The following is a 27,205-nucleotide window of genomic DNA, read 5'->3' as shown; positions in this document are numbered from 1 at the left end:
TAGCTGAAAGACAGCCTATGACACGCGTTGCAAAACCAAATTTTTACTTAAAGCACAAATAACATTACTTTTTGCAAACAGATCCTTGACACTTGACAGTGAGGTCAGACAGCCACTTAGCACACATTAAGTCTATGGTGCCTCCCAGGCACTGAGGGAGTAGCCCCAGGCCCTTGGACACAGGTGTCTGGGGTGACAGTTCAGGCTGACGTTTAATGCCTTAAATACTGGCTTCACTTGAGTACCACACAGTGGCAGCTCTTGACATTAACAAGGACACAACACTCTAAAGGGAAGGTTACAGGGCCTGGTGAACGACTAGTTCTCACTATAAACACTGTACTGCCATTCTAACATCTGTACGGAAATTCTCAAGATGTGTTCCTCAAAGCTAACTGTAAACCAGCAGGTACATTTTGGAAGCTGGTCCCTTTAGGTGCCTGTAACAGGAGTGTCCTTGAGACAATTGACACCTTCCAGGGTTGCCTGGGGCCTAGCAGCTTCATCCTTCAAGCCCCCTTGGTGCACATCAGAGTTTGGGGGTGTTCTGAGGGGAGGACAGGAAAGAAGCACTCCTTGATAAATAAGGTTGGGTACAGAGTTGAGCTTCAAGCTCCATCCTGCAGTCCCCCGGGACCTAAGTGAGTGACCAAGGAAGAAGAGCAGCGAGTGGGGTGGGGCAGCTGTCCTGTGCCCCTGTTGGGGTCCCTGTGCCCTCCTGGGCTGGGATCTTGCTGAGCTACTGGTGGTAGAAAGCGCTGATGAGGGCTGGCATCTCTTCTGCAGAAGGTCCAGTCCACATGGGCAGGATGCAGCGTGGGGCTGCCCCAGCGCCCCTCCAGTGACAGGTTCTTGGGACCACAGTGGGAAGCAGCTTGATGGCCCAGCCAACACGGTCCTTTCTGAGAGCAGCTGGCTGATGAAGGAGAAGCTCCAGTCCTAGGTCTTCAGTGTTTATGGTGTGGAGGCAAGTGGAAGAACTGGGTAACATGAAGCCTGGTGAGGCGGGCAAGCTGGACACAGGCCTGCCCTGGACAACGACCAGCCCTTGGGGTCTGCCTGGTGTGACCACTGCTCTGGCCAAGGTGGCTTTCACTTCCTGCCTGGGAGGAAGAAGGCAGAGCCTTTACCCTTGTGAGCAGGATGGTTGAAGTGGTCTGTCTTCCTCCCCACTTGAGAATCAGGTGTGGTTCAGGTCACATCCTCAGCTAGTTTTTGTTCCCTTAGAAAAAGACCAACAGAACCAAATCCTAAATGATAATAAATACATTTTCCCCCACAATATTGCTTAGGAAAATCAAGAATCAGCAATCCAGTCATTCTGAAGGTCCTGGGTGTCATGGGCAAGTGGGGTTTTCCGGTGAGACATCCCTGCGTGGTGTGGACTGGTTCCATGGAGAGGCCAGCTGGGGTGTGTGCCACCCGGGCCCTCAGGACTTCACAGTGACGCGATCCTTGGAAGAACAGAGGTCCGAGAGTAAAAAATGAGATCACAACTAACCAGGAGTCTGTCCTCGTTGGCTTAGGCTGACGTAGAACTCTGCTTGTGGATATGGGGAGGTGGACAGACACCCACCTGGGCTGGGCTGGGCTGGGAGAGGAGCTGGGCTGAGGGGGTGGGGGGTTCCACAGTGCTGTCTCCACCTCCGAAAACCCCAAATAGCCGAGATTAATGCTCCAATGGGTTAAGTCCAACAACCCAGCGTCTGCAGTGGGGTCTGGAAACCCAGGCCTCCGTGAGACACCAGTGTGGTGGCTCCGACAGCAGCAGGAGGCTGGGTGACGCGAAGAGGAGAACCATGGTGGATTCACCACTGGGCGCAGGAAACCAAAGTCCTGGTGCCAGAGCAGTTGTGGGCACAGGAAAATAAGAAGCACTGACAGAACCCAGGTCTGTTCAGAGGAACGCAGAAGGGCTCTCAAAGTACCGTGGCGGTGTGGTGTGCTTAGGAATGGAAGCCAGGGTGTGGAGGGGTCGCGGCCACACACCAGCCTGGAAAGGCGCCCAAGGAGGCCGGCCGGCTAGAACTGCTGCGTGAGGCGTCTGTAATGAGGTAACACCTGGTTCTCAGGAAGGTAGAGAGCGAGCTCCAAGGCCACGAGCACCGTGAACTCAAAGCCGATGAGATCCCGTCGGTTGAACCGAAACCTTTCTTCCAACTTCTGCGTCCAGGAAGAAAGAGGGGTTGAGCTGGGCCCCTCCTCAGGGTCTGGGCCGGGCTGGGGGCGAGGCCCTCCTCTGAGACCCGGCAGGTTGGGGGCGGGGGCGGGCCCGTACTCACGTCGATGAGCTGCTTCACGTCGCTCTTGCGCAGGTCGCTGCTGATCTTGGCGGCCAGCAGCACGCAGGCGCCGGCGCAGAGCTTGCGGTTCTGCTTGTTGAGCTTACCCTGCAACACCAGCTTCTCGAAGTACACATAGGCCATGGACACGGTCACAGGCTCCAAGCCACACTCCTCGGACAGGTTCCGCATCTCTCGTTTCAAACTGCGGGTTTACACGGAGCCACAGACTGTGGGGATGGGGGGGTGTGTCTTTGGGCCCCGGGAAAAGCACCCTTTCCTCCCAGAGGGCACGGCCCAGCACCAGGGATGTGTGGGCGGCTTGTGTGGGGCCTTGACCTCCTACCCATCAGGTGGGGATGGTCAGTGGCCGGCTTAGGGGCTGTGGGTGCTGGTGTGGGGGCCCCCACAGGTGCGGGCAGGAATAAGACACCTGACCAAGGAGGTGGCAGGGAGCTGCCAGGATTGGTCGGGCTGGACAGCAGGAGGGTGGGCTGAGGAGGGGTGCCTTGGGTTTCTCTAGCTCAGGACTCCATGGGGAATGGGAGAGAAGGGCTGAGCTGGCTGGGCTGTGGGCATAGGGACACCGCAGACTTGGGGACGACCAAGGGCTCCTCACCTCCTGATCTTGCTCAGTGTCAGCCTGATGTGGGGGAATTTCTCCCGGAAGGTCTCGTTCATGTCCTTCTTGAGGTCGGAGGGCTTCACGTACTCAATCACCGTGGTCTGCAGCAGAGAAGACCATCCCCATGCAGCTTGGGGGCACCCGCCTGGCCAGGGGAGGTGGCTGCACGCCCCCTCAGTGCCAACCCCTCAGCCGCCCCCGGGGCGACGCCCCTACCATGTAGGACGCGAAGATGAGCACACGCTTGTGCTTGCCGCAGGGCCACTGAGGGTCATCCAGCAGGTTGGGGTTGTACTCCAGGGCATCCCCCACATCGGCCCCTGTGGGCAGAGGGCAGCCCTGACCCACCACGAGCCTGGAGCTTGGGTCAGTGGTCATGCCAACCCCAGCCTGGGGTAGCACCTGTCAGCGCCAGGGAGCAGCTGGGTGGAGGGCGTCATTGTGGGACAAGGAGAGCGGGGTGCAGGGGCTCCAGGTGTGGGCCTCTCTCCTGGGGCTGGATGGGAGGAAGGGTGTCCTGATGGTGAAGGACCCCTGGAGCCACTGGTGGGGGCCCCACTCTCCTGAGAGGTCATGGCCAGCCTGCTCCCCAAGCCTGGACTAAGGACCATGGGCTGGGATGTGACACCGGGGCCACCTGCCCTGCCCCTGGTCAGGGCCCTTGGCTACCTAGCTCCGAGCTGGCTGGCGCTGCCCTGGGTGGGATGGGTTTGCATCGGGACCCCAGCAGAGTGCGGGGCACACTGGGGCGGGGCTGAGGCGTTGGGCCGTGGCTGTCGGGCTTGAGCGTGACCAGGGCGTTGGTGGGGTACAGGAACTTGGCGTAAGAAACAACCTGGAAAGGCAGTGCATTGGGTTCAACCCTGCTGCCCCGTCCAAGACCAGAGGTCCAGTAAGCTCCCTCCCGGCTGCCACAGCTCCCACTGCCCAGGACTGATGCTGCTCACTCCCTCGGAGGTTCCAGAATGCCCCATCCTTCACTGGGATCTGCAGCTGGAACTTCTCCCAGCCCAGGAGTCCTGAGCCCCTCACTCTCACCACTAGAGCCGATCTTGTCACCCAGCCCCACAAGGCCAGCAGACCATCTGCACAGGCTGTGTGGCCTCCTCCCACGGGACCTCACACTTAAGAGGATTTCAGTCAAACACATCTTTGAGTCTACTTTCCCGGAAGACATGCATAAGCCCTGTGCCCCCACCAAGTATAGCGCCGGCTCCCACCTTTCCATCTGCCCCCAGCTCAACGCCTTCCAACTGGAAGACCATCTCGGAAGACACAGAAACGCCGCCAGATGGGTGCCTCTGCTTCTGGCTGTCCACTCTCAGGTCACTGCAACGCATAGGATGGTACACAGCTGCCACTCCCCACTGCCGACCTCGCACAGACTGGGAGCTGAGCCCGAGGCTGGCAGCACCCCCACCTCCGTACCCTTGAGCGGGAATGTCCCAGGTACCCATGTCTAGCTGCATCTCCCAGAGAACCAGGACCCACAGGGCCTTTGGAGTCCCTGACAAGTTTCAGCAGAAGCTGGTCTGCTGGCCCCTGGGTGAAGCTGCGAGGGTGTGGAGCCCCTGCTGGGTGGGGGTTAGCCGCTCACCTGACTCGCAGGCCTTCTCCATATGGCAGGACTGAGAAGGCCGCGCACAGAGACCGTCTGGCGCAGATCAGCACAATCCTGCAGGAGGGACGGGTCAGAATAGGGCAGCTGGCATTTCCCAGGAGACCCCTTCCCACCAGGATTAGGACTGGGCTTTGTCCCAGGGGTCAGGGGACGCCCAGCTAAGGGGGTCCAGTGGCCAGGGTTGGTCCATCTGGCTGCCCAGCTTTCGCCAGTTTTTCTAGTTTAAGAAGGGTGTTATGTATCATCCCCTCAGTGAGTGCGGCCCTTCCACATGATGCACAACACTGCAGGCAGGGTGGAAGCCGGAGGCCAGGTCATCCAGGAGAGAACAGGCTGTGCAGGAGAGCAGAGGCATGTCCCTGAGGACTGGCTGGTTGAAGGAGCCAGTCCCTAGGCATCCCAGGAAGACAGGAGCCTAAGAACATCAGGAAGCCCCAAGTTCCATGCCCCGAGCCAAAGTGGCCCGAGAGGGGCCCTATGTGGGGCACATGGCAGGAAGGCTGGCCTTTCCTCCCTCTGGGCACTGCTCTGCCTGGCCCAGCCCCAGTCCAGCAGGGAGGACAATGGTAGGAGACCCCTTTCCTGGCCAGGCTAGCACTCAGTCGGCCTGGGGCCTGCTTCTAAGCACCAGACGGAGCCCGTCATGGGGACAGTGTTGGGGGTCCTGGACTGTCTGAGCTATGGCCACGAGGGGGAAGACTCAGCACTCCCCAAGTAGGGCTACCTGGTGGGTACCTGGGCACAGCCTCCAGCAGGAAGGGGTTGCTCAGGGTCAGACAATGGCCTCAGGGCCAGGAGGGTGGGGCATGAGGGACATGGGGCACCAGGGACCAGGTGTCTCCCACACAGGGCCTCCGAGGGCCGTGCGCCCGGCTCAGGGTGCCCTCTGGGTTTCCTTCTCTCCACTGTGTTCTCAATGTTCAGCATTTCTACTCAAGACCAGAGTCTACTGGGCGGCCCCTCGCCCAGGGTGTTCTGTGGACCTTGGCGCTCAGGGAATATGAACGGAGATGGGTGGGAGGGAAGGAGGGACCACTTCCAAGGGGACAAGGGACGGGCTGTGGGGATAAGTCTCCTGAGCTGAGGGAAGACAGGGCTGCTGACATAGGCAGGACGAGGTCCCACGGGGCTGGAGGGAGGACATGGTGGGCCGTGCGCCTGTACCTGCTGTTCCTGGTGTCGTACTGCCGCATGTTCTTGATGAAATGTGTCTTCTTCAGGCCTTTGTGTCTCGGTGATCCTGATATGTGTTTGGTTCTGCAGGTGAAAAGCAGGTCACTCTGCCCCTCCTAGACCCATCTTGGCCCCAGGAGAGAGGTGGGGGACACAGGTGGGGGACACAGGCGGGCTCCTTACCTTTGACCCGAGGGACATCCCACTGTGTCTTCCAGAAACTCGAGGGAGCAGCGTTGGGACGCCACGCGCCTTCTGTGAGGAGGACAGAAGAGCCCCAGGGTGCGGGGCCTCAGGGGGCAACCCCAGGCTGCCTCGGTACTGGGCTCTGTTCTCGGGGAGGGGGCCCAGGCCATGGGCCAGAAGCAGGTCTGCAAGCAGACCTGAGTGCTGGGCAGGGTCACCCGAGTCCAGAAGAGCCTGAGGTGGGGCGTAGTGCTGAGAGGAAAGGCTGGGCGTGCCCTGGTCTGCCCGCCGCCTCTCAAAGCTCAGCCTAGGGGTCCCGAGAGCTCCCTCGGGCCTAGGAATGGGGTGAGACAGATCATGCGTGCCCACAGCAGGCTGCAGGCGGAAGTGCTTCCGGAAGGGATCTAGTGGAAGCCAGGGAAGGGGACATGGGGGCCTGGCGGTGGCTCTGCAGGGCTGAAGGGCAGGCGAGCACAGGCCCTGCCAACCCACTCTGCCCATCTTGGTGTGTGGCGCTACCATTAGCACTGACACAGCTTGCTCAGTCCCCAGCCAGGGACACCCAGGAGCACTTCCCCCTCAGCCAGGCCACCCTCACCGCCCCCCACTCCTGTGCCAGCCCTTCCCCTGCCTCAGGGCCCTCACCGGGGTTGTTCTCTCCATCTGGACCCTCCTTCTCCAGGTCCTCCCATGGCTACATCCCCCTCAACTGGATGCTCAGCTCTCATGTGGCCCTCATCCTCCCATGGGCAGCAGCCCTGGCATCACCCGTGATCCTAGGACCGAGTCTCAGGGACTGTCCATTCCTGCCTGTTGCCCAGCAACCGGGAATGCCCCAGGTAGGGGCTGGGTAAGCACTGACCCACAGTCGGTGACTAGGCAGGACCTGCCCTGCCCTGAGATGGTGCCCTGCTGGAGGTGGACATGCAGGAAGGACCGAGCCGGGAAGCAAAGCCGGCCCAGTGGAGACTGGACCATCCCTGGGGAGGTGTGTGCATTGCATCCCACGGGCGGGCTCAGAGGCCCCAGGAGCAGTCCCGCGTGGCTTTCTCAGGCTGTCTTCCTCAGGTAATTTCCCAGGTGAGGCCCAATGGCTCCTGCACACCTGGGACCTCACTGACAGGGCCTGGGCCAGCGGCGGTCTCCATGGAGGCGCCTGGCAGATGCCATGGGCCCTTGGGGGTACAATCAGCGCACACACCCCAAAGCCTAGAGGCTGCTTGGCCTCTGACCTGGCTCCTCCTGCTGGTCTCGGGTCCCTGCAGGAGAGGCCTCTCCCCTCAGCAAGCTGAGCACCTGAGCCCAGCTGGTTTTGTGCACCGCTGTCTTCACTGTTGTCTCCTTTTATCTTTCCTTGTTTTAAGCATCTTACATATCAAGTCAGTCCTCACAGCCCTCAGTGTACAGGGGCCAAACTGAGGCACAGAGCCGGTGCAGGCGGGCCTGGGAGCTGCATCCCACGAGCTCTGAGCACCAGCCTCCACCACCAGACTCTTCCACCTGCTGCCCTCCTGACCACAGCAGGGGCGCTGGAATCAAGGCCGCTCTGTGTTCTCAGGGCTCTTTTCCTGAACCTGGCCGGTGTCTGGGTGCAGAGACAAGGATAGCGCTGACAATGGCACTGCAAATTTTGAGCACAGAACAGGCCGGCCAAGTGAGGGGCTGCTGCCTTCCTGCCTCCCTCCACCCTCTCGCTCCAGAGGAGAGGCCCGCAGCCTGAGGGAAGCCAAGAGCCCTGCTGGGGGGAGGCTTTACAAGATTGCCAGAGGGAACCCTGCTATTGCATGAAGCTGCCAGGCTTTCCACAGGGGAGGGGAGTGCAAAGCGGTGGCGGAGGAGGAGGGCACAGTGGCCTGGTGGGGCAGGTGGAGCACCTGAAAGCCCGCTTCTGACCAGCTGGGGAAGCCCGGAACCTGCCAAGTGTTAAGTGACTATGGTGTTGATATGAAAAGAAAATTCTAGGGAGTCTGAAGTTCGAGGGAAGAAGATAAGGGTTCTGAGGATTCACTCCCTGGCTCAGCAAAAAAGCCACACCAGACTGTAAGCATGCCCTGGACAACCTGGATGTAACAAGAGTCTCCATTCCCTGGCCCTGGTCTTGCCAAGCCACCCTTGCTGAGCCTGGCCATCCATCTGATTTCGCAACAGCCCCTCTGGCAGGTAGTACTTAACACAAACCCATTTCACAGGGAAGCAAACTGAGGCGCAGAGAGGCGGTGCCACCTGCTCCAAGTCACAGAGCTCACGAGCAGTGAAGTCAGAATTCCAACCAGGTCTGTTCCCAGAGCCTGGCTCAGACCACCCCTCTCATGACACAGACTTTGAGAAAAGACCCTCAGAACTCTCTCCATGCCCAGAACAAGTGTCCCTTGAAGCCCACAGCCAGTAGATGGCAGCCCACTTCGCTAGGCCAGCCACCCTCCCACACTCAGCAGCGGCTATCCACGGCCCTGCCTCTGGACCCCCAGAGCACAGAGAAACGGACAGCGCCCACCCCAGGAGCTCTCCATCCGTCAGACCCAAGGGCAGGGCCCTGGGCTCGGGAGCAGAAACCAAGGCGGGGCAGAGTCTTCGTGGGCAGGTACGGCCTGAAGGGCAGGAAGGACATCCGACCGGGGATGTGAAGGCCAAGCGAGAGGGAGGGCCTCACACAGCGGACGGCCGTGCCGCTCTGCCCTAGAGTGGCTTGAAGGAGACCTGGTGTGACCAGGGAACTGTCCTTGGGTTGAGGGCCGCCAGGAGACAGGACCACTTTGTGGGAGAGTCTGCTAACCGAGGACAACAGGCTTTGGGGCTGTTTTAAAGTGGGCTGACTTCCACCAAGAAAACCGTGTTTTCTCCTCTCAGTCCCATTGGGTAAGCAGCCCCATCTCCCTGGGTACATGGTACACTTACTGCCACTTTTGGGACAAACAGACCACTCTGTCCCAACCAGCCCCTCGGCTCCCGTCAGAGCCCTGGCGAGGCTCTGTGGACAGGATCAGGCTTCTTAGCCTGTGCAGATGCAGCTCTTGCTGAAGTCTACCTACGTAGTGTGATAGTGGCCTCAGGGCCACTCAGAAGGACTCCAAATGTAGAGTCAAGGAATTTAGCCACAAGCACCATACCCTGGCCTCCACCTCCCAGCCGAAGTCCCTCAGAAGAACCCATCACCTGGAACTGCCTGAGGACCAGGGCTGCGAGGCAACAACAGCCAGTGCAGCCGTCATGACCTCCAGGTAAGAAGAGCCTCTGAACAGCAGGGGACTGCGGTGAGTTCAAGGTCTTGGCCCACCCATGTGCAGCACGAGCTGCGGGACTCTGCACACCTCCAGGGCCCGTGAAAGGGTCTCTGGGGGAAGGAAGTGGGGTGTCCGGCAGCCACACATGTGGGCAGGGGGCACAGACTAGAGGGGCAGGGCTCGGGGTCGGGGAGGCTCTGAGATGGGCGAGGGGCAGGGGAAGTGCCTGCGACCTGGGATGTGACGGACCCAGGGACGCTGAGCTCAGAGAGGAGAAAGGAGGAGAGGGTGATGGGGGAGCTCCAGGGACCAGCGGCTGTGGGCTGGGAGTCTGGCCGGCTGTGGGAGACTCTGGGGAGAGGTCACAGTGCAGGGAAGACCCTTGGCCCACAGGGGGGTTTGCCCAGTTCAAAGAACAAAGGGGAACGTATGGTGGACGTTTGTGAGTCCCTGTGTCCAGTGAACTGATAAAATGGGTGGGGGAGGGGTGTGTGTGTCTGGACCGGACAGGGCTCCATGTCTGGGGGCTGACAAGGGTTGAGGGAACCCTGACCCTGTATTCAGGGGTGGCAGGATTAAGACGACCATAACCCTTAAGTCTGGGGATCAATAAGGCCCAAGGAAACCCTAACATCCATGTAAAGGGAACTGACAGATCCCAGAAGACCCTTGACTCTGACACCTTAGGCTGGGGAAGGGCCCAGGCAAGACTCCCTTCTGGGTTTGGTAAGACCCAGGACACCCTAAGTCTCTGTCCCTCACTGACAGGGCCCAGGACACCCCAACATGTGTCTGGGGCTCACAGAGGATCAGGGTCACCTCCTGATCTCCAAGTCCTATGCTGATAGGTCACTCCAGCCCTGTATCACGGGCTGATCCTGGTTTTCCGTAGGTCACCTCAGCCCCATGTTATGCACTGAGCCAGCCCACGGCCACCTCGCCGTTCTGCCCACTGAGCTGATGGCCCCACGTCACTCCGACCCTATGTCCTGGGCTGCCAGGCCCCTAGGCCACCTCAACCTCTGCCAGGGCCACTCCACTGACCCGGAGCCCAGTGACCCCAACCCTGAACCCTGGGTGACTGCCAGGTGACCCCGACCCCCGCGCTGACCCAGCCTCGGGCCACTCCGCCGCCCCCAGACTCCAGGTGACCTGGGTCGCACTCACCTTTGGCGCTGCCCGTCCAGGCCCAGGCCGAGGCCGAGGCCCAAGCCGGTGGGCGCGGGAGCGGGGCTGAGCAGGCTCTGGGGCGCTGAGGTCCTGCCTCCGGGTCCAGGCAGGGGCAGGCCGGCGGGGGGCGCGGGCGGCGGCGGCGGCGGAGGAGGCGGCGGCGCCGGAGGCTCGCGCGTCTCGGTGGGCGGTGGCGGCGGCGGCGGGGGCTTTTCGCCCCCGGGGCCCAGGGTCGGGGGCCGCCCGTCCAGGGAGATGTTGTTGAGGAAGAAGAGCGCGGCCTGGCGGCGCCGCGAATCCCCGCGCCTCCGCAGCGCCTGTGGCGCTGCCCTGGCGGCGGGGCCGGGGGACGTGCCCGGCGCTCCACCCGCCGCGGCTGCGGCCATCCTCCGACTGAGCCCGCCGCCCGCCGGCCGCCGCCCGCCCGCTCGCGCACGCGCCCGGGCCCGCCGCCGATTGGCCGGGGCGCGCCCGCATGCAAATATATCGCCATCGCGCCCGTCCATTGGCCAGCGCGGGGGCGTGGGGGGGCCGCTCCCCTGGGTCCTAGAGGCTGTTCTCATGGTGCCCTGGGGAGCCAGGACCCGCGAGTCAGTCTGTGTCTGGGCCCGCGAGGCCTGACTCGGGGCGAGTGGCGGCGTCGACGCGTGTTCGAGTCCCCGGCTCGGATGTCGCGGCCCCGGGACTCCAGAGCCCTATTCCTTTTGCTGGGCTGCGGCATTCGTGGTCAGCCTCCGTCGAGCCTGTCTTTAGGCTCCACTTCCCCTCTCAGGGTGTGTGTCTTTGCGGGGGGTGGGGCTGAGGTGCAGGACTGGAGCTGTGGCAACCGGCATCAGAGGTCTGGGCGGCCCCTGGAGGAGCTCCAAGAATGACCGTCGATGCCACCTGGTCTCCAGCGACTGAAGACCGTGGGCCGGAGGGGAGAAGGCACCTGCCTGGAGTGGCAGGCAGGGTGATGCTGGAGCTTGAGCCCCAGGCAGAGTCCTGCACTTCCGTCCCTCAGCAGCAAAATGACCTTGAGTCTGCGGGGTACCAGGCCTTCTGTTCCCGGCCCAGACTCCAGAGCCAATGGCTTCATGCTCAGGAGCCCACCTGCGTCTTGCAGGACAGGGTTGTATAGCCACCTGTATGCCACTGGCCTGCTCTGTCCAGCTTTCTGCCTGTAGGTTTACCCATCCTTAAAGTGGGGACAGCGACTGCGACCTCAGGGTATTGTCAGGGCTGAACGGCACTGCGCTGGGTCTACCTGGAGGCTGGAAACAAGGCACTCTCCATGAAATTTGCCACACAGCTCTGTGAATGCTCCCCACGCAGCACACAAATTTCTGTTAGCGAGGAGAAGCTGGGGTCGACAATGATGAGTCAGGGCCCTGCTGGCCCGCCGTTCTAGTAGGAGGGCCCTGGCAGGTGGAGGGGGTGGGACCCACAAGCTGGTGGCTAATAGTTACACTGATGTCAGATGAGGAAGATAAAGGGGGATGGGAGGATGGAGGGCTGTCATCTGGTTGTTGGGCCTCAGCTCCAAAACCATGCTATCTACTGCTGGATAATGGGGCTGGGCTCTGGGGTGGTCTCTCTTCTGCTGGCGGGCACCATATTAAGCTTTGAGGTTGCTGCAGAGATAGCGGGGCGGGGGGGTGGTGGGGCAGAACACGGTCTTCCTGGTTCTGTGCAGGGCGGTCTCCTGGATGAGCTGCCTTGTGGTTGTGCAGAGGGCTGACGGTTCAGTGGTGGGTGTGGGGCCAGGGACACGGAGGTGTCAGTGAGAAGGGGGTCTGCGTGGTGCCTGGTGCACATTCTGTTCCTGAAGCCCTCGGCAGAGGCTCAGCACACAGGGCTGGTTTGGATCCTGCCCTTCAGACTCCCCACCCCTGGACACTCAAGAGTCACCCATCCGGGGAAGGTGGAGGCCTGGCTGAACCCAAACCCTGCCAGCTGCACACGTCATCCTTCCTTACACTTTATTCTCCCAGTGCCCTGGGACACTTTCTCTGCAGAGGCGCTGCACTGCTGCCGGCCGGCCTTCTTAGCCCTCACCAGGCGACACACTTGTGGGACCCCTCAAGGGGGCGCCCGAGACCACTGCTTGGAGCTCGACACCCCATCTGGAGTGGGTAGTGAGGCATGCAGTCCCTGGGTCCAGGGTAGTAGTCGAGTCTGCGTTGGTGGGAGGAGGGGAACTGCCCAGGAGGGCCTGCCCGTGCAGAGCAGGGCTGGGGGCGGGGCTTGGCTGGAGCTCGAGCCATTCCGGTCTCCCAGGACCCTGCTCCCCACCAGATGCTGGGGTGAGAGTGGTGGGTAAGATCATTTCCAAGATGGAGGGGTTCAAAAGACCAGTCATCTTGGCCTTCACAACCCCATGGATGTGGCAGGACCCAGTCCACTACCCCACTTCTGGGGCCGTCTGCTTGGCTGGTGGTGGGGGCTGTCCTGGCTGCGGGCAATCAATCGGTGGGGTGCATGACTGGGCAGGCTGGGATGCCCAGGTCTTTTCCCAGGTGCTGGTGCTGGGTGAGCGACTCCTGGCTCCCTGGTTCCTCCTTTCTCAGGTCAGCTTCTTGGAGGCTGGGGGAAGTGGACCAACATTAAGCTGGGAGGCATGGTAGTAACCTTGTGTGTCCTCTCTTGCGGGGACACTGGGCTTTTGCCCAGGGACTTGTGGGCAGTTTCTGGGAACACAGGAGCCCACACTGGCAGTCGACCTGCTCCTGATGACAGGGGATGCTGGACAGGGCGACCTGATTGGAGGGAAGCCTTGGGAATTTGGTAGAAAGTGTGTGACCCTGGAATCCGCCTGGCCCTGGGGCCTCCCCTGCTGCCTTGCAGAGGGTCTGGGGCATCTGGATAAGCTGAACTCACTGGGAAATGTTCTCTGAACACCTGGGATGTTGGCAGGTGCTTCCATGGGCCTGCCTCTGGGGTCACAGAGAAGGGACATATGGTTCCTGGCACCCTTGCAGGTGAAACCTACACGATGCTGAGCTTCAGGTATGCCTCTGATGTGGAACCAGCTCTGGTTCTGGGTCAGATGGATCAGGTTGGCATCCTGACCCCACGTACCACCTCTGTGACCCTGGGAAAGTTACCCCACCCTGAGCCCCCACTTTCCCATCTATGAGACAGTGATGGCTGATCCCCGGGCAGGCCCACGAGGCCCAAAGGCAGTAACGACTGGACGCTTCTTGAGCCTCTCTCTGTATGGGCACACAACACAAGGATGCTATTCTCACTTATCACCTGTGAGGTGCTGAGGGTATGGGTGCCATGGTCTGGGCGGGAGGCAAGGGGGTGGCTTGACTCCATGTGGACGGTGGGGGCAGATGCAGTGCACCCCTGTGGACCGTGCCTGCCAGGATGGCTTCCGAAAATTCCCAGCTGGCTGTGCTGTGAGGTCACACCAGCATGCTGGCCTCCTCCAGAGCTTGCCTGACAAACACAGGCTGCGGTCACCTTCCCGGCAACAATGGTGCATTGTGGCAGCTATGGCCCAGCCTGCAACATGGACCTGCCTGAACAAACACCAGGCGGCGTGCAGTATCAGCTCAGGTGTTCAAAGGCTCTTGCGGGCGCCTGGAGACCTGGCCTGAGCTGCCACTGTGGCCAGAGCAGGAAGTGGGAGCCGTCCTTATACCCTCGACCTGGGTGGAGGGGGAGCCCACAGGCACCACCCTTGGCAAACAGGAGAGCAGCCCCCAGCCCCCCATCGAGAACAAACACACCCACGCCCAGGAGGCAGCACCCTCTGCTGGGTCTCCTCCTCAGAAGTGGACAAGGTGGTCCAGGCGAGCTTGCCCCCTCCCAGGTGGGGCTGTGAGAGGGGAGGGGTCTAGGACCACCAGGCCTGGGACTGCTTGTGGCCCAGAATGCCCTGTCTCCCCTGAAGATGACACGACTGTCCTTGCCTGTGTCCCACTACTGTCTCATATCAGCTATGGTATTGCCCCCTTTCCAGAGGGAGACAGGCTTGGGGTGAAGGGGCAAGCCCAACGAGGAGGAAGTGGACTCGGTGTCTGCCCAGGCCTGACCCGGGTCCTCTTACAAGACTGCTCTGGGAGCAGCTCCAAGTAGCCAGAAGGGCTGGGGGCCTCGGTGCTACAACTGCCCCGCCCCCACCCAAAGCAAAGGGGCCTACCTTTGCTCCAGGGGTCAGAGGCCCACTTCCTCTTCTGCGGGCCCCCTCCACACTCCTTGTTGCAGATGCACCCGGGTCCCTCCTCCGGCGAGCTCTCTGTGGCCTCCGCCCGGGTCCTCAGGCCCATCTGAGGGGTGGGGGTGTGGTCGTGGTGAGGATCCCCCAAGCCTGGGGCAGCCAGGGTGCCACCACCCCTCCCCAGTGTACGGCTGTACTGACCTCACTGTCCGAGGTGTCTGGCTCGTCCAGCTCATCCGACTCCGGCTGTTGTCCTTGGGCTTTGCTGAGCTCTGCAGGACGCAGGGTGGGGTCAGGCCAGGATGGTGGCCTGGGCATCTAGTAGAAGCCTAGGTCCCTAACCTGCCAGGCTGGGATCAGTGGCAACACCTCTGAAGCTGGGGAAACTGAGGCACCGAGAGCCCGGGTAACCTGCCCTGGGGTGGAGTCCAAGCCCAAAGTATCCTGCACTCCTGCAATGACCCCACCCACTGGGGTGCCCCTGGCTTGGTTGCTGGGTGACAGGGAACTCATCACCTGCCCTGAAGCCCCAGTTGCTAGGAGGCCCTCCATTCACTTCCTGTGGTCAGAAACGTGCCCTCCCTGGGCCCCTTGCTCCACTCTGGGTCTGGAGGTGGGGAACCAAGTCTGAGACAACTTTGTTGGGTCAGGCCCTCCCCGCTCACGGTGGTTCCACTTCCACTGTGGAGCACTTCCTATGTTCACATCCTCACCTGGGTGGCCATCTCCACAAGGCCTTGGTGGGTAGGGGGGCAGTTTAGGCCTCCCTCTGTCCTCCTCTCCTGGCCCACTTGGAGAGGGCAGGCTGAGGTGGGGCCCTGGGGCAGAGTAGGGGGCGTCCTGGTGAGAAGGAAGAGACTTGAGCTCATGTAAGGCAACTTCCTCCCCCCCACCGCCACCCGGCCTCGGGCACAGCCTGCGGGGGCCCTGGATAGGGCGGGGCTGGAAGGTCAGCTGACTCCCTGTGGCTTGTGACCTGGGCAGCAGCTTTCCCTCGGGAACTGGCTGGTGGAGCAGAGAGGGCAGCCCGGGGCTTAGGTGCTCTGGGTGGGATACACAGAGCCCAGGAATGGGGCTTGGGCCCTCACCGGGGAAGGTGGATGCTCTTTTGCCTCTGGCTCTCTGGCTTCCTGGGTGCCATTGCTGAGTCTCTGGGCTCCACACCGGGCAGGTGGTCCCACTCCCTGGGGTGGCTCAGGGCTGGGCGTGGGGACCCGTGGGGGGCTGAGTGACCCCGACTGGTTGGCAGGCTTGGGGGCGCTGGCCCGGCACCGACCGCGCTCTGAGAGGTCCAGGGGCTTGTCTGGGACATAGTCCTGTGTGGTTGTGCCCTCCTTCCCCTGGGGGCTGCCCGGGCCTGCAGGCTGTGGGTGCCTCCCTCTGGCCACCTCTCCCTCAGGACCCTCGGAGTCTGAGTCTGCTGGTGGGGAGGGTGGCATTCCTTTGGGCCCCCGAGGGCCCCTCAGCCGGGCACTGCCCACCCTGCCCTGTGCCCGCAGCTGCTGGGCCAGGAACATGTGCAGTGCGCCTTCCAGCTGTGGGTTCCGCATGCCCGCCAGGGCGCCTGGCAGGCCCAGCAGGCCCGAGGGCTCCTCCCAGACCTCCGCCTCCCCAGCCTTGAGGCCCTGGGACTGGGGGCCGCTGGGGGCTGTGGTGGGGACCGGGGGGCTGCCAAGGTGCAGGGTTAGGTGGCGGTTCAGGAGGCAGAGGCGGTCGGCCTGGAGGGAGTGCTTCAGGGACTCGCAGGTCTTGACAGAGGGCCGAGAGGCCTGCAGGAAGCTGTGGGCAAGAAGCCTGGTGACTGTGGGGCATGGTCAGGCCCACTTCACAGGGAGGACTGTGGGCCCTAGGGGTGAGGCGGGTGCCCATGTGACACGGTGGGCAGTGGGGAGGGGAGTGCCCGGGCCCCTGGGGATCGGGTGCCTGGTTTCAGAGTTGACCTGGGGCCTGGGGGTCAGAGGAGGGACCCGGCCACTAAGACCTCTCCCCGTTCTGGGCGTCAGCTGCCTGCCCAGTCCCCTGGAGCACCCTGCCCACCTGGGCACCCACCACAACCCCACCCCCACTCTCCTCAGACCGTGATGAGAGGGGTGCCCAGTCCCCATCTCCTCTGTCCATGAATCCCCACCCCACCCTGGCCGTTCAGATGTCCATGTGGGAACCATGCTGCAGGCAGGGGTAAGCCAAGCCAGGGAGAGCAGGTCTCCTGAAGGGACAAAGGGAGGGACTCCCTGCTCCTGGCCCCTGCCTTAAAGCTGGGACCAGAGGAGGAGACTGGCTGCCCAGCTGAGGCAGCTCCTGGTGGTGGCAGAGGGCAGGTGCTCACCTGTCCAGAGGGAGGCTGTGCTCGCCAGGTGGGCTGGGTGGGCTATTCCTGGTGGGCGGCAGTGGGGGCGTCCCATTGGTGGAGCCCTGGTCAGCGGAGCAGGCCTGGGACCCCGGCCGCACCACGGCGATGGTCCCGTGCAGCTGGTTGGAGATGCGCTGGGGGTTCTGCATGGGGTGGGCAGGTCAGCCTGGGTGGGCTCGGCTGCTACCCTCTGCCCTCTTCTCTGTGCCACTTTGGGCAGGCCACCCACCCACTCTGAGCCTCACTTCCACCCTCGTCACGTGGAGCTCAGGACTCCCTGCTTGGCACGAGGATGGGCACGTGCCATGTGCACGGCACACAGCAAGGCTGGCAGTTCCGGTCTCCTTCTTGGGCTGCCCGGGAAGAGGGAGGAGTGGGCTCAGGGGTCCGGGGTCCCTCACCCTCACCATGTCCGGGGTCCATGCCTCAGGCAGATTTGGACTTGGGGAGATTTTGGCCATTGGAGATGTCCTGTACACCCCTGGCCTTTCTGTGGGAGGAGGGACAGAGGGCAGGATGGTTGGGAGGGGCTGAGAGGGGTCAGCTCAGCCCCCGGCCCGAGGGCTCCCTGGTCCCAGGCTGCTCAGCCTCCCCTGCCCCCACACCCCCCTCTCCTGTGGACCTGCACCTGCATGGTCATCCTCTGTCTCCTCGTGGCCTCCCAGTGGATTCTCAGTGACAGCCTTCCGGGCACCCAGGGAGGGGAGCAGCAGGGGTGACGGGGGCTCCGAGGTGCCCTCCCTGAGCTGGGGCTTGGGCCTGTCCCCAGTGGGAGGCAAAGATGAGGCAGGTGAGGGGGCAGCATACCAGAGATGATCAGAAAGGCCAGGGCGCCCTCCTGGGGGCCAAGCCGCCTGTGCGGGAGACCCAGGTGACCAGGAAAGACATCATCGTGGGCTCACACCCATGTCTGGGGGTGGCCCAAGCGCCAGAGCTGCCATGGGTGCTGTGGCCCAGCTCCGTTTCTGGGGTGTCCTGTGCCTGCAGACCAGGGGAGGTCGCTATCTGTCCCAGGGTACTGGCCTGTGGGACCCCTCCCCCTGCATGAGTGCCTGGGGCTCCCCCCACTCACCCTGGGCCCTGAAGCCGCTTCACTTCCTCCTTCAAGGCGTCATTTTCCTCCTGGAGCCGAGTCAGCTCAGTGGCTGCAGAAGGCACTGATTAGGAAGGACTTGGGGCAGGGAAGGGTGGGTGGGGAACTCACGGCCCTGGGAGTCCCCCTGTCCTGGCCCAACTGGGACTCCAGCACTTGGCTCAGGGCCTGGCATAGAGCAGGTGCCCCATAGATACTTGCTGCATGAGTGGGTGGGTGGATGTTGAGTGAGCAGAACCAGCCTGGAGGCCATCAAAAGGGATGGCGCTCCCCAGTCCCCAGGGACGCCCCCCCCCAGCCAAAGGAAAGGGGCTTGTGCTCATCAGCAGGCCACATGGAACCCAGCTCTCTGTGGGACCCTCCTCATCCTTAGAAGGAGGGAGCTGAGGCCCCGAGAGGGCAGGGATGCCCCGGCCTGGTGACTGAGCAGCAGGTGGCCTGTGGGGGTCAGCGGGGGCTTTGCACCATCTGTCTGTGAGTTGCGGTGCGGATGTCCCTCCTGACAGTGCAGCCCTGGATCACCTCCTCCCCTTTCCCCGAGACCCCTCGTTGGGCTGAGCAGGTGGGGGGTCGCCACCCCCTACGGGAGGATGGGGTGCAGGACGCGGGGCAGGGGGGTGCTCACTGAGGAGGAAGACGTGCTGCAGGTTCTGGAGGAGGGAGCTCTCGTACTCTTGCTGCTTCTTCCTGGCCAGCTCCTGGGTGACCATGCAGCGGTCACACAGCCCAGCCCGCAGCCTGCGGGGCGAGGAGGATGGCGAGAGGCCGCTCTGAGAGGGAGGGGCTGGGATACCCCACCCCCTGCCCCACTCCCAGGACCTGCCCTGCCTTTCCCCACTGCGTTCCCCACCCCGTGGACTCAGCACACCACATGCTATTGAGTTTGGGAAGGAAACTTGAAGTTTACTTAAGGCTCTGCGAAGTCCTGCAGTGGCTGAGTTGACTCCAGAGCATCCCAGACTCATTCTCCACAAACGCTCTGGTCTTCCCTCCGCTCCTGCCCCCATCGTGAGTGGGGTGTGAGGTGCCCCCACCTGTTCTCCAGCACCCGCAGGTTCTCCTTCAGCACCTTCTGCTGCTCCCTCAGCTGGTGGTTCTTGGCACAGAGCTCCTCCACCCTCTGGGCATCCCTGTGGGGGATGATCTGAAGTTGGGGGTCTGCTCTACCCAGAGAGCCCTCCGCTACCCACTAGCCTCTCCCTGGCCACCAGCCTAGGACTTCCTTGAGACTTAGGGCCTTGCAAGGGCTATGCCAGCTTGCCCAAGCGTGAGTGTGTACGGCCGCCTTGAGGACTCTCTTGTCCCCATGCCACCTGGCAGAGTTCTGTGAAGTGGGGACCTGGGAAGTCTGCCTGTGGGTCTCCAGGACTCACGAGGAGTCCCCCCTGTTGACAGTTATCTGTCCCAGATGTGCCCTGCATGGATACTCCTTGCCCAACCCTTTGGAGGGTCCCTGTTCACTCTGTTGGGCTCGGACTTTCCAGCCTCACTCCTCCAGCTCCTCGAAGCATGACCTTGGGCCAGACTCCCCCTACCCGCTATGCTGAACTTCAGTTTCCCCTGTATCACCGCTGGTGGCAGTGTCAGGGCTCTGGGGCTGCAGGGAAAGAGGGGGAGATGAGCTCTGGGTGTCACTGCCCTTCCAGTCTCCTGGGCCAGGCCTGTTCTTACTCACCGGCACCTCTCTGAGTTCAGTTCCAGAAGCTTGTTCTGCAGGCCTGAGGAGTGAGGAAAGGGGCAGAGGTCAGGCCCGGCCGGGCTGCCATCTCTACATGGAGCTGGGGCGTTTCCTGTCCCTGGTTGTCTGGCAGAGCCCTCTCCAGATGCCCACCACTTGCCTGGTTTCCTGCACGGGCTCCCTGAGGTCACCCCCTTGAAGGGCTCCCAGTCTGCATCTGCTGCCAGCTTCTGCTCAGTCTCCTGGCTGCCTGGGACCCTGGTCTGGGCCCAGTCTCTCCCCTCCCTTGTCTCTGGCTCTGGTGTCAGTTGAGGATGGGTCCCGGATGCTGGGAGTCACCAGTAACCCAGCCAAGGCCCGGGAGGGATGCTTTTTGGGTGCTGCCAATGGGCCCCCAAGGGAGACCCCAGCAGAGCCCCTCCTCCCCTCCCTATCATGGTCTGGCTTGGGCTCTAGGCTAGCCCAAGCAGTCCCTGCCCCTCTGGGTCTCTGGACCTTTGATGTGGGGGGCAGGTGAGGACTCTCAGAAAAGTCGGGAGGGTCTGGCCCAGGCCCTGGGGGAGTGAATGGAGCAGGTGGCTGCAGTCCTGTTGCTGGTGGGGAAATTGGATAGACATGCATGCCAGGACAGAGCTTAGCCTGGGGTTCTGGAAGCGGCAGAGGGATTTTAGCTCAGCACCCAGAAGGCTCCAGACAAGCCTCCAGAGCCTTGGGCTCCATTCCTACGAGGAAAGAAGGTGACCTCCCTTCTGGGGGACGTGGAGGCCCCACCTTGGGCCAGGGGCCGGTCTTGGCTATAGTGTCTTGGCTCTCTGCGGCCAGGCTGGTCTTTTATTTCTGTTCTGATATGAGCTGACCATTTGGGGACCACCCCTTCAGGGTGCACTTGGGTGTTGATCTAAGGCTGGGTGCCTGGCCACTATGCAGCTCTGGGCTCTGGGTCAGGACTCCCTTTCTGGGCCTGGAAGGCGTGGTCCTGGTTTTGGTGAGAATTTGAGGCAGCATGTGGAAATCCCCTGGCCTGACCTTGGCCCTTAGGCTGCTGTTTGGCTGCAGCCAAACAGTTTGTCCTCCCCAAGGTACTCACCCATGACCTCATTCTCGTGGACTTCCTTCAGTCTGTTTAGTGACTCTGTGAAGCTCTCCATGGCTCCCGTGGCCCTGGCCCTGGGTCCTCTGTGCTCCAGGTGTGGGGACGGCCCCTTGGCCTCTACGGCCCGTCTGTTTCCAGCCTATGGAGTAGGAAGCAGGGGGACAGTCACATTAGCTCAGGAGGGATCTGTGGGCTGCAGGGTACAGGAGGCAGGTGTGGGAGTCCTGTCTTGTGACCACCCACTGGGTCATGTCCACACCTGAGGGGGGCATGTATGTCCCTCTTGTAGGGACTTCTCACTTCATCTCAACTCCCTAATCGTCTTCACTTCATCTCATCTCCCTAATCCAGTTTTCAGAGCAAAGCAGATGGCTTGAGGGGACCAGCTCCCACTTGATGCTGGCGCCACTAGGGTGCATGTGACATGTGATGAGGCCCCAGACTGGAGATGCCCATGCCGGCAGACAGCTGGCGGGTCAGTAAGCCAGGGTGTGTTCAGCCTGGAAAGCTCTCTCAGTAGGGTCCAGTTTCCTACAGTGGCATGGATGGCCCCATGGGGCCACAGTGGAGACTTCGGGGGTTGGCTGACTATTTTCTCTGCCAGAACTGGTGACCGTACCCTAGCAGAAGTCCACCTAGCTGCCCCTCATGGCCTGGGCCCTTTTTCCTGCCTGTATTTCACCTCCATGAAGCATTTGTTAAAATTTAAAAGGTTGTGGGATTGAGAACCCAAGCTGGGAGCTAGATAACCTTGCCCATCATGTGACTGCTGTGAGCTCTGGCACCTCTGAGCAGCCCTTTCTTCCCTCTGGTAGTGGCCATGAGGCTTGTCTAGTGGGCCTGGTGAGCATGCCTTGGGGTCCTGCAGGGTCCAGCTTGGAGCTGGGGATGAGGCTGGGTCTCAGCCCAGTGGCAGCTTCCTCACCGTGGTGCCAGGCACCACCCTCCTCCAGGTGGGAGCCCCTCGGTCCTGGTGGCACATCTCTGGTGGTGGGTACCAGCGGCCACCATTACCCTGTGGCACCATCTGTCACCCAGTGAGGGTCAGACCCACAGCTCATAGCCAGGTCAGCAGAGATGCCACCAGCCCAGACCCGTGCCATCATCACCTCCAGGCCGGGGGGAGGCAGCCCCTCTGGTCCCTCCTTGTTCTCAGCCTGAGGAGCCCAGTGGTCCGCAGGACCTCGAAAACGAGCGGCTGACTCCTGGTACACTGAGTCCTCTCCTCCAGGGGTCCTACACTGGGTGTTGGCAGCAGCTCGTGGTTTGCCCTCTGCACATGCCCAGAACATCACTCCCTCCTTCACAGAGCCTGCCTGGGCCCAGGCCACCAACCGCTGCTGCAGTGCTCCACCACCCCCAGGAGGGCCTTTGCACAAACCCTGGAAACCTCTCCCCAAAGACCCCTTCAGCCTTGCCCGAAGGAGGGTTGTGGTCTTGCATTTCAGAGACTGGAGTGTTTGCAGCAGTAGTCTCCAAACTGGAAATCCTCCAATGTCTGCTGGTGAGTGTCCAGCAGTGGCAAGAGAGATGACGATCCAGGGCCATTACGGTTTGGTTCTGAGACACTGCAGAGTAGGGGCCAGACCGGGGAAGCCAGCACAGTGCGGGATTCACGCACAGGGAGTATAGAAGAGGCACAGCTGCTCTAGGCTCTCTGAAGCTGGGTGGTGGGCACCCTGGCACTGGGATCACTAACTGAGGGGAGCAGGCCCTGTGACCCCAAGAGAAGCCAGGGGCCGGGGCAAGCACTATCCTGGAGCTTTCCAAGGGGACTTGACAGGGAGGCTGGCTCTCAGCCTGGTCCTCGAACCCCAGGCCCAGCAAGAGGACAAAGAATGGTCCTGTGTCTCACAGTGGCCACCAGAGCCCACAGGCAGAGATGTGCTGGAGGGATGTAGCGACAGGAAGGTGGGGCTCCCCAAACTTGTTTTAGACCTGCCTGGCCTCTGGGACACTCCCAAGAGATGGCCAGGGAAGGGTGGAGGGGTCCCTGCTTACTGGCTATGTGTTAGGTGGGTGAGGGCTCTGTGAATGAGGAGCTTGGCGGGGTTCCCCTCCTTGAGGCTGGGAGCCACTGGGATATCCTGGCAGGTTAGGGAATAAGATGCTGAATTGCAGAGGCTGGGGGAGCCAGGGCTATAGTAGGGTATACATGATAATCTGGCCCCACTTCCTGAGCCCATCTAACCCTGACCACGCTGCAAGGAGCCCACTTTCCAGATGGGGAAACTGAGGCCCAAACTGGGGAAACTGAGCATCGAATCATGCTCCTTGGCTGCCCAGTGGGAAGCAGGATTCGGGGCTTGACTTCTTCCTGGGGCTGAGGATGTGTCCTTGCCCCCTGTGGACCAGGGATGTGCTCCAGGTGGCCCTGCTCTGCTGGCTCTCCCATCTTCATCTTGTGGGAGATGGGACTGTGGGAGGAGCTCTCCTTGGCTCGGGCTCCCTGTAGGGTGAGGTGGGCCAGCTGGGGAGGGCCAAGCCACTGTGCCTGAAATTCCACCCAGACCCGCCTGACAGGCCGTTCTTCCCCATCAGCGTCTGCCATGGGCCATCGTGGGCTGGGCCAACGCCTGTGAAGGAGCTGTCCCTGGGAGCCTGTGGTGCCCCAGGCCCAGGAGAGGCTCTGCAGATGGGCGCAGGTCTAAGTGAGAGGCCAACATTGTTCCTAATGACAGTGCTGTGGTGTGGAGCAGGGCAGGTAAAGGCCCAGACACCCTCCTCTGTCCCGGTACCCCAGGCTCCTCTATTCCAAACCGCCCAAAGGCCCCACCTGGCTGCCCCTCTGGGGTCTCTGATGGGCAGAGGGCAGCGTGGACACAGACATGGGTCCAGGCAGGGGCAGCACAGCTGGAGGGTGTGTTCTGCTGGGAGCCCCACATCTCCCAGGGATGACCAGGGCTGTCCAGCCCCTGGTGACAGTGCCATGGGGGTGGTGTGGCTCCCCTGGGCCAGCAGGTGACAGAGGGCGTTTGGCCAAGGAGAAGAGGACAGTCAGTCTCCTGGGGCAGTCCCAGCCCCCACTCTCAGAGTGCAGGGGGGCGGGGTGGGTCCAAGGAAGCAGCAGGAGGAGGAGGAGGTGGGTCCGCAGCTGACAGGGGTTTGGTGGCTGTGGGTAGGAAGAACCTCGGCTGTAAAAGTGCATGTGGCGGCTTCCCTGGTAGCTCAGTGAGTAAGAATCTGCCTGCCAGTGCAGGAGACACGAGTTTGAGCCCTGGTCCGGGAAGATCCCACATGCCGTGGAGCAACTAAGCCCATGTGCCACAACTACTGAGTCTGTAGCTCTAGAGTCTGAGAGCTACAACTACTCAAGCCTGCTTGCCTACAGCCTGTGCTCCTCAACAAGAGAAGCCACCGCAATGAAAAGCTTGCACATCACAACTAGAGAGTAGCCCCATTTGCCAAAACTAGAGAAAAACCTGTGCAGCAACAAAGACCCAGTGCAGACAAAAACAAGTAAATGAACATAAATAAGGTTATTTTTAAAAGGTGCATGTGGTCTCTGCCAGAGGGCAGTGGGCCAGCCCTCCCTGGGGGCCTCCGTGGTGTTTGCCGGGTGTGCTGAGAGCCACTGAGGGGAGAGGGGCTCAGGGGCTCAGGGAACTCAAGGCAGGAGGGCTCCCCCCAGGCCTGGAGTGGGGGCTACAGTGCTGGCAGGAGGAGTGAGCAGGTTATGGGGTGGGGTCTTGGCTGCTGCCTCTGGGCCTGGGGGCCCTGGGCAATAGAGAGGGTGGCTCAAGTTGCACACTGTGGCAAGGGGGTGGTGGGCGCTGGGAGCAGAGGCCTGAAGGCTGCTTCTCAAGGGCCCAGGGTCACTCCTACTCCTGCTCTGGACACCCAGGCTGGAAGGTCTCTGCTGGGTGGAGACCCAGAAGTTGCAGGTGGCAGGGCAGGGCAGGGGTCAGGCACACTGCTGACCCCATGCACCTGCCACTTACCTGGGCAAGGTCAGCCTGCGCAGTGCACCCTGGACTGCCTGGAGCCAATGTGGACAGGACTAGTGCGTTCCCAGAGCCTGAGTCCCTCATCTGGAGTAACCGCGCCGCCACCTCAGGTTGTTGTGGGTGTGTCCCACCAAATACATGTGTCCGGACGATGCCATCCAGGTGAAGTGTGTACTCAGCCCAGGGCCTGGCAGGCCCTCAGCTAACTGCAGATGGAGACCCTGCATCCACCGCATGCAGCTGCCCTCCAGTCCCTCCCCTGCAGGTGGCCCTAGGGGTCCAGCAGGGCTTCTTACAGGACCCCAAGTTCAAGTGCCATCAAGGCCCTCTACAGGAGGACAAGAACACTCCTGAGTTCAGAGCAGAGTCTCAGATGCCAGCACTGATGACACACATTCGTGCCCTGCATGGACATTTAGGGTCCACTGGGTCTTGGTGGCTGTGGCTCAGGGAAATGCCCCTGCCACCATGTAAGAGAAGGCCACTAGAGCCCCCGCTGTGGCCCTGGGCCGGGTGCTGCCCGCTGAGCCGCAAAGCCTCGGTGGTGAGGTTCTTGCCCGGCTCCTGGGCCGGCCGGCAGGGCCCTGACCACTTTCTCTTATTGGAGCCTCTTCTCCAGCAGGCCCTGGGGTCCAGGAGCCCCAGGCCCCCAGTTCTGCGCCTGCTCTGCCATTGATCCATCCACCCACCTGTGAGTAACACAATGACAATGGTGCAGCAGTAACCACAGCGGTGGCCCTTGTTCCCCGAGCAGCCGCTCAGCCAAGTACCGGGCCAGGGCTCTATGTGCTGTGTGGCATCTACAGCAGGCCCCCTACCACGTCCCAGGGTGATCCAGGGATGCTCCGCCTGCCCGTCACCAAGGACCTCACGAGGCTGGGTACACCGTCCAAGCCCTTTCCATGTCCTCCACACAGGTCTTTATGGAGCACCCGCTGTGTGCCCCAGCTCAGCCCACAGGTGATTGGAGCTCGCCTTGCCTTCTGGCACTCACTATCCCATTCTACAGATTCAGGGATTGAGGTGCGAAGCAGGTCAGAGGCTCCGGTGGTGGCTCCCTGCATCCCACGTGGTGAGGGAGAAGCCCCTTCTTTGACCACCTTAGCTGAGTCTCTCTCCCACTGTGTCTCAGTGTCCTGGGCCATGAAACGACAGCGGTGCCCTGGCCCAGCTCCTGGAGACTGAGGAGTTTGCACCACCTTGGGTGGCCGGGTCTCCTCCATGTGGCAGGCATCCAGTGCCCATTGACTGCAGGTGGTCAGGGGCCAGCTTGCCAGCCTCCACATCCAGGCGTCTGACAGGAACGTCTCATGTAGTCAGTCCTTGGGCTCACGTTGCCTGTGGAGTGGCCATGACAGCCCTTACTTTGCAGGTGAAGGATCTATGTCTCTGAAAGATGGCACTACTCCACACTCACCAACTCGCAAGGGACATGGCCAGTGCAGCCTCCTGCAACCTCCTGGGCCAGCTCAGATGGCAGGTCCTGAGAGGTGCCACTGCCTGGATGGTTTCTAGCATCGCCAGACACCTAGACCCATGACACATATGCATACATATGTGATGCCCACATGTGCAGACACAACAGTATCCTAACAATATCCCAACAACTAGTGCACAACAGAGAAACGTGTGCACATGCGTGCACTCCCCCCACCGTGCACGTGGCACTGTGCAGGACGGGGGAAAGCTGCTTGCACGTGTGTGCACATACTCGAGTATGGCATGTGCGTGTGCACACATGCACAGAGGCACAAGGCAGGTGTGCGCTCGCTCAGCAAGGCCGAGGTGTCGCTGGTGGCTCGGGTAACAGCGGGCCCTGCAACCTGATTCCTCAAGGATGGGCCGGCCCAGGGCCACTGCGACTCTCAACCGCCTCCCTGAGGCCTGGCGGGGGAGGCTGAGCAGGACCGAGGCCTGGGAGCCTTTTGTCACTGCTTCTCAGGGGACACCGAACTGAGGGCAGCTGATGTCCTACAGTGCCCAACAGGGAGCCGTGGCCGGCTGCACCGCACGCACTCCACCCCTCATTCCCTAGCTGCAGCCTGTCTGAGGATCCGGGCGGTGAGGCCGGACCAGGATGAAGTGCCAGGCCCCCAGCCTGTTCCCAGTGTCTCCAGAAGACCCAGGGACTTCCCAGCACAGCAGTGCCAACCTTAGCCTTCCCAGCCTTGGCTCCCCCAGCCTGTCTGCCCAGGAAGCTCGCTGCGGCCTGTGTTCCCACACAGTCCCCTGGACTGTGTGCCCCAGAGCAAGGGCTGCGGCCACCACCCCACCCTGGCCCCTCCTCCAGCCCCCACGAGCAGGGGCTGGGTCTCCACCTGGTAGCTAGCACCCCACAGTGACCCCAGACCTTGTGCCCCTTCCCCTGCCCCCAGCTACTGAAGCCGCTGGGGCCCTGGGGCCTCCGGGTACTCACATGGCCCCGCGTCCGCATCGACCTCCGGGGACCTCCGCTCTGCTCCGGGAAGCTCCTGCCTGAGAGATGGAAACCAGCATTGTGAACTTGCTTGGGAACAAGACAGAATTTTGGCCAAACCCGCTTGACAGGTTTTCGATTCCCCGGGCCAGGAGCAGGGAGGAGGCAGAGCCGGCCCAAAGCCGCCCAACGGGTTCTGC

The 27,205-nt window shown here is 61.8% G+C and overlaps 2 protein-coding genes across 3 annotated transcripts; both read right to left on the bottom strand.

The window, feature by feature from the left end:
• Window positions 1-27: 27 nt before the first annotated feature.
• Window positions 28-10,708, bottom strand: CABLES2 (Cdk5 and Abl enzyme substrate 2). Of its 2 annotated transcripts, XM_020901104.2 has the most exons (10): window positions 10,276-10,704; window positions 5,885-5,956; window positions 5,693-5,785; window positions 4,505-4,582; window positions 4,128-4,236; window positions 3,577-3,742; window positions 3,124-3,227; window positions 2,902-3,008; window positions 2,283-2,487; window positions 28-2,163 (listed from the first exon to the last, which is right to left on the bottom strand). In XM_020901104.2, the coding sequence occupies exons 1-10, from the start codon at window positions 10,662-10,664 to the stop codon at window positions 2,023-2,025; spliced, it is 1,464 nt and encodes a 487-aa protein (XP_020756763.2). In that variant the 5' UTR covers window positions 10,665-10,704; the 3' UTR covers window positions 28-2,022. The 2 variants fall into 2 exon arrangements, with proteins under 2 accessions (XP_020756763.2, XP_070328544.1); XM_070472443.1 differs by lacking the exon at window positions 28-2,163 and having other exon boundaries at window positions 2,289-2,512; window positions 10,276-10,708.
• A 1,517-nt stretch (window positions 10,709-12,225) lies between these two features.
• On the bottom strand, window positions 12,226-27,088 carry RBBP8NL (RBBP8 N-terminal like). The gene is made up of 14 exons (XM_020901108.2): window positions 27,006-27,088; window positions 20,637-20,781; window positions 19,547-19,589; window positions 18,906-19,001; window positions 18,497-18,609; window positions 17,851-17,923; window positions 17,407-17,537; window positions 17,180-17,268; window positions 16,755-16,921; window positions 15,517-16,207; window positions 15,142-15,268; window positions 14,630-14,700; window positions 14,411-14,537; window positions 12,226-12,843 (listed from the first exon to the last, which is right to left on the bottom strand). Exons 1-14 carry the CDS (start codon window positions 27,021-27,023, stop codon window positions 12,824-12,826), a joined length of 1,911 nt encoding a protein of 636 aa, XP_020756767.2. The 5' UTR covers window positions 27,024-27,088; the 3' UTR covers window positions 12,226-12,823.
• Window positions 27,089-27,205: the final 117 nt, after the last annotated feature.

Source organism: Odocoileus virginianus, chromosome 9 (genome assembly GCF_023699985.2).
Source record: "Odocoileus virginianus isolate 20LAN1187 ecotype Illinois chromosome 9, Ovbor_1.2, whole genome shotgun sequence".
Classification (NCBI taxonomy): Eukaryota; Metazoa; Chordata; class Mammalia; order Artiodactyla; family Cervidae; genus Odocoileus; species Odocoileus virginianus.
Note: the sequence above shows the minus strand (reverse complement) of the source record. Positions and strands in the feature narration are given on the sequence as shown.